General features: G+C 49.7%; 1 protein-coding gene across 1 annotated transcript in view; it reads left to right on the top strand.

Annotated features, from left to right (window-relative positions):
- The first annotated feature begins 692 nt into the window (after positions 1-692).
- Positions 693-6,000, top strand: part of SPHKAP (SPHK1 interactor, AKAP domain containing) — a 1,527,314-nt gene continuing 1,522,006 nt past the window's right edge. Inside the window, exon 1 of the mRNA XM_086943759.1 lies at positions 693-829. Coding sequence (XP_086799885.1) covers positions 798-829 — 32 coding nt within the window. The 5' untranslated portion in view covers positions 693-797. The remainder of the gene's footprint in view (positions 830-6,000) is intronic.

The raw sequence follows: 6,000 nt of genomic DNA, 5'->3' as shown, positions 1-6,000 counted from the left end.
GCTGCGATGCTAGGGCGGGCAAGGTGTATTAACTACAGGAAGTCAAGAGGCTTCGCGTAATGCCATGGCAACCTCTGGCAGTGCCAGTTGCAGGAACGAGCAAGCCAGGGGTGCCACCTCCGGCTACTTCAACTGTTAATGGAGTTGAATTCAGTGCAGGACGAGGAACAACAGGCAGGTGGTTTTGAAAAACACGGGCCCATCAAATAATGTGCGAATCAAGTAAGGGTCTGATCTGCGGATGAATAGACGTGTCAGTCGGCAGTGTGAGAGCGCGAGAAACGCGTGAAAAGCGTGGGCGAGATGGAATTATTAATGCGGGATGAGAGAGGGAGTGCGACTGCATGCAAAGTGGATACAAGAAGCGCGGTGATCAGGAGGAATTTGCAAAGCAGGCAGTGATGGGGTGGTGAGTGGGTGGATGTGGGTAGGGAGGAGGCGCCTCTGCCAACAGAAGGAGGGCGCAGCTTGCAAGTGAGCGAGGTGGCCGCCGCGCACGGTCTTCTGACCCTAGACCCCGGTCAAGGAGGCAGCGTGTGGTGCGGTTGAAATGTGGGTCAGGGCAGGGCGGTGACAGAGCCGAGGAGGGACGAGGGCGGTGCGGGGGCAGAGCTGGGGGCGGGCTGCCCGCAGCCGGAGGAGGGCGCACCAGCAGAAGGTTCCCGGAGCGCGATGCAAGGAGTTCCTCGGCAGCAGCAGCCGCCCGCCCCTCTCCCATGAACCTTGTCGGATTCCAGCCGCATCCTACCCCCGACGCCACCTGTGCTCTTGGCATTTTACCTGGTTGAGGTCTTAGAATGGCTGGCAATTTCCTCCTGACTGTACCGAGGTGAGTGATTGCTCTCGCCCGACTATTCTGCCATATGCTTCCAGTGTGGCATTAACTTTTCTTTTTGATGCCGTCTCATTACATTTGAAGAAGTTAATGTTCCGAGTTAGACCACTGCAAGCAAATGTTTCCAAATTGTGAACTGTTATGAGGGTGAGAAAGACGGCGAGTGTTCTGCACATTGAATACGGGCATCTTTCAAGTGTGAAGTGGGGGTGGGGTGGTGATTGGTGATCAATCTAATTCCTGGCACCATGCCGCCGAAGATGTACTCGTTGGTGCTGTTTTCTGCACGTACCAGGATCTTCTGGCAATTGAACTAGCTTGGTTATTTTTTACGTGTCTTCGGGCAAGGTAGTGTGGGCGGTGGGTACCAAACTGCATCAGTTGTGCCAGAAGAGGTGTTGGTGCCCGGGCAGCGGACATATAACAAGCACCTGAAGTTGCCCGACTTCTTGAAGTTTGTTTCTGCACATCACAGGAGGAGGGACCGGACAAAGAATGCGTTCCGACAGTGACGTAAAGCAAACTGATGGGGCCCCTGTGCAGAAGGTGATGAGCCCACCTGAGGCTCCCACGCATCACAGATATTCATTGGCGTTGCTCTGGAGGGTGGCCTCCTGATTCTTGGGGACCCCCTGCGCAGCAGCAGGGGTTGCTGGGGTGTGCGTTACGCCCCTGGTTGTCTGGATGGGACCTGGACAGAGGACTTTTTTTTACTCTAGCATTTGAGTGAAAGAGTGATTTCCCAGGGGGAGGATGGACCGCGGCCTCATTACTGGATGTGCTGATGGCAGGGGGTGAGCTCACAGGGGTGGTGAGCGCCGCAGAGCCTCTGTCTGCGCTTCTCACACTGTCAGCATCACAGCCACCTCGTTCCGCTCCGCGGCAGCCAGGAGCGCTGTCAGCGCAAAAGGGTACCGCGAGGCGAGGAGGACTTTGTGGGGATGAGGAGACTGCAGCGCACGGTCCTCACCAGCTTGGGGGGGGGGGGGTGCTTGGCATTGAACATACCTGTGAAATGAGAACACGGATGGGGACAGAGAGTGCAGACAACTGCGCAGGGACCACAAACTGTTTGTACAGTGAAGAAACATCCCTGCTATTGGGGACTATTGGGACACATGATATGGATGGGTTTCATGTGTTACTAAGCATACGCAGGCCTAAATGGGACCCCTGGTGGGAAGGGGTCCTGCATGGCTCATTTAATAGGCTCAAGTGATGTTCATAGAAAAGGAAGCTTTATGGTGCGTTCTTTTACAGCATAATGGCCAGACTGGCGCCCCTGTTGCAATGAGAACTTAATGTGGCTATGAAGTGCGTATGTTATGTCAGACGTTTTTATAAAGTGCTCAATGTCGTTAGCGCAATATGTAATGTTATGGTATATGTAATGTTGCGTTTTGCAGAGTGCATAGCTGCTCCAGCGAAGGGTTTGACTACACAAAAGTCTGCATCATGTCAGGGTCTTACTAGTCTGTCCTTGAGCACACATTGGCAACCCTGGGGACAACGTCCATTTCTCCGGAGTAGGAGACTGTACACAGAGCGCAGCGCGTAGTCCGAATTGAACAGTATGCATAACAATACACAAACTCTTGCAGCAGTGTGGTGCACTCCCCCCACACTTTCCACACACTGCAGTCTCTCCTCGGTGCATCAGACAAGTGAAGTGACCCCCAGCCACGCTATAAACAGAGATGCGCAGACACTGGCTGCGAGCCAGAATTGCACCATCATTGAAAGTGGCCTGTGGTGAAATGGAAGCTCACTTTTCATTGCGCACGCGATTTACGCAGTGTCAGGTGTCTGAAATCTCAGCGTACCTCAAATGGCTTCTTCGTTTTACGTTACGTCACTGGGTCCAAACTGACAATGTAAGAGTCTTGGTGCAAACAAAGGTTGCCTCGCGTTTTACGAGCCCTGCCCTACAATGCTAAGCGCCTGAGTGGGCTACCGCTAATCCAAGGCGGCTCACCTGCTTCAACGGACTGCTGCAGCTCTTTGACCTGAACCGACTAATAGGTACTTCATGGCGCTGAGACAAAATCTTTCCGAAGTATGACATCTTTAAATAGGGTGCACAGTGGTTATTTTTTTTTCTCACATGCACGTTTAAGGTTTTTATTATTCGTTTTGATTCATACCATTAAACGACGGCCATAAAACTGTCTCATAAAAACGTGCACACACACATTGAACGTGATGTGTATTATGACATCATGATATTCGATAATTGGTATATCTTGAAAAACAAATGCCGGTGGGGGGCTCGCGGTGTGCGTTTTAATCATTAGTTTTGTTTTCTAGCATTATACAACTGAACGGCATTGCGCATTGATCGTGAAGTGCCCCGTGACCTCAGAGTCATAACTTTTAAAAATTTACATAGCCCGAAAAACAATTGCTGGCGGAAGGTGTGTGGGGGGTGGGGGCGCGGGGCGTTGGGAAGGAAGAGTAAAGGGATTTTGTTTTAAAACTGTTATCTGAACTCTTCTACAAACATACCTTAAAACTGGTGTATAGGAGTATCTCTTGTTGCCAAGAGTACTAAGTAGATTTAAATGATATTTTACAATTTGAATGACAGATGGTGCTGCCATTGCGAAGATGCCGTTTAAAGAAATGACTACGAGGTTTGCAGACTGGAGTTCATTTAGCCTAAAAACACAATCAATCTCCCTTTCAGCACCTGCCACGGAGGCAGCTATTCGACCATTTATGGGCAAACATACGCGTAATGTACATGCGCGTGACGTAGCCTGGGCTTCATCTGCACATCATGCTAATCTGCTGTGCTAGGCCTTAGAGTTTCTTACTATTCCTGTCTCCTGTCAGCAGTGCTCCTGGTTCGCCAGGCAAAGAGTGAGCAATTTACAGCCACGGGAAACTGAGTAATGTGCAAAAGATCCACCGTGATGCCGATGCCCCCAGGAGTGCATAATGAGGCGTATTTTCAGACCATCTTTGCAAAATATAAAGTGTCTTTTTGTACTGAGGAAAATAAACATCGCTGCTGTTGAACGAGAGCGTAAGCGCCGATCCGATAGAGCGTTTAAAATAATCACCCCATTGTGGCTGCATCGTTTTGATCCTGTAATGGCTCGGTTGTTGGCAGGTGGAGTCGCTTAACTGAAACGACAGAATATACAAGGACATCTTTGGCATTCAAAGTGCAGAAGAATATTTTTTTCATTTCGCTGACTTTTCGGATAGAGTACCGCAAAATATTGCCCAGGGAAAATCCGCTGGGACTTCGGGGTACAGTGGTGCTGGTCGGGTTCGTAGCCTTACAAGCTACACCGAAGGGGAGTTGGGGGGGGGGGGGGGAGGCATCTACAAACAGGCTGTATAGGGGGACTTGGGGACAGGTCCAGGAGCTCCCAATGGGGGACTCGGTACACAAGGGTCCAGGGAGCAAGACAGCAGAGTGGGTTCTCAAAATCCCAGGCCGGGCACTCGGGTGCAGAGGAGCGAGGTCTGCTGGCCTGATGAGTTGTAGGTCCTTGCGGGTTTCGGTCTCGCTGGTAGAGGGTGTAAAAACCAGGATAGCTGGGCCACTCTAGAGGTGGGTCTCTGCAGGGCTGATGTCACTCGATGGCTGCTTAGTCTCGGTGTCATTGAGTCTGGATTGGACTCAAACAGGCTTTGGTTGCTGCAATGGGTCTGGTACTCTGACTATATGGTACTGTGTGGCTCTGGTTGGTCCTGGTGTCTTCTCACTTGGTGGGGAGATGGATCTGACCTTCTGGAGCATGGTGAGCACTTACTGGGTGGCTGCTGTGTTGACGGGACCGGAAAGCAGTAGTACAGTAAACCGGACTCTGCTGTTTTGGTGCCTGCGGACTGCAGGAGAGTAGATCTTCTACTCCTAGGGAGATTGCTGACAATTCACGAAGGGCTGGTAGTCTACCATGGTCTTTGGTAGAGGCTCAGCTGCAGGATGAGTAGTTTCTTCACAATTGTCGAGATTGGTGCAAGCAGGCAGGGTTTTTGTGCCAAAAAGTCTGCAGCAAGTCTTCAGTTCTTGTTTTCACAGCTCGTCTTTCTCCTCTTCTTGTGGGTCGGTTGAATCTGATTTCCTGGTATCAGAGCACTACCCAAAGTTAAAATCCTGTGAAGGGTCAGAGGTGGGTGCGTCTGAAGCTGCTGGAGCTGAGTGTTGCCCATATATAAACTTCCTCAGCTTGAATATGGCTGGTTTGGGCTCAAAAGTTCTAATTGGAGGTTAACAATCTTTTATCTTAGACAATGATATAGTATTTATGCAGAACACATGGGCAGTGAACGAGGTGGCATTTGATGTTTTCATGTGTTTTAGCCTCCCTGCCCTACCAGACCTGCTGGCCATGCTAAAGGGAGGTTGGCAGCATGGTTCAAAGTCAATAATGGCTGCTCAATCTGACCCATTCCCTTAGACCAGGGTGAAGGTCAGGCATTTAGACTTTTCTGGGATGGAAAATATAGGGTTATATGGTGAATTTCAACAGTAATAACTTCTCGAGAAAGGGAATCTCCAATTTCCAGGGTTTGTTTTCTTTAATTGATTCTCTAGCTGAAAAGGAGGCACAGGCCAAAATTCTATTTAACTTGTTCCTGACTACCATTCTCTGTAAATTGATTTTAATGCTATGGATGCCAGGGTCCGTGTCTTGTTTCCCCTGTTGGCCATTTGTGACTTAATAAATGTGGCCCCGAATCTTTCCACCTCAGTTATCCTAACTTTTACTGGAAGGGGCGCTGAGACTACAATGGATTAGGACTTTACCTCCCGAAGTCTGTCTCCCCTGATTAAGGGAAGCGAGGTCCTAGCTCTAGTAATTAGCTACCACAGCCCCATTACTATGCAGATTGTGGCCCTCCCAAAGTTCCAATATGTAAAGTCCAGGCCTTGTCTAATATTAACACCAAGGATGCAGGGTGGTATGGGGCTCTGACAATATGAAGCTTGTAATGAGCCAGGTAGCCAGCTACAGTATGGAACTGGCGAACTCCTGCAAATTGGAAATCCAACATCCCAGTTATATACTAAACAACTTTGCTGCCCTTGTAACTCAGATTAAAGGGTTGCTATTTAGACCCTTAGCTTGGGCCCCTACTCACTACAAATCCTGGTTCAATAAAGACAAATTAAAATCTGCGCTGGTTGCTAAAACAGTCCCCCATAG

The sequence above is a fragment of the Lissotriton vulgaris genome, chromosome 11 (genome assembly GCF_964263255.1).
Source record: "Lissotriton vulgaris chromosome 11, aLisVul1.2, whole genome shotgun sequence".
Lineage (NCBI taxonomy): Eukaryota > Metazoa > Chordata > Amphibia > Caudata > Salamandridae > Lissotriton > Lissotriton vulgaris.
The sequence above is the reverse complement of the archived record's forward strand: the minus strand, read 5'-3'. Positions and strand labels throughout refer to the sequence as shown.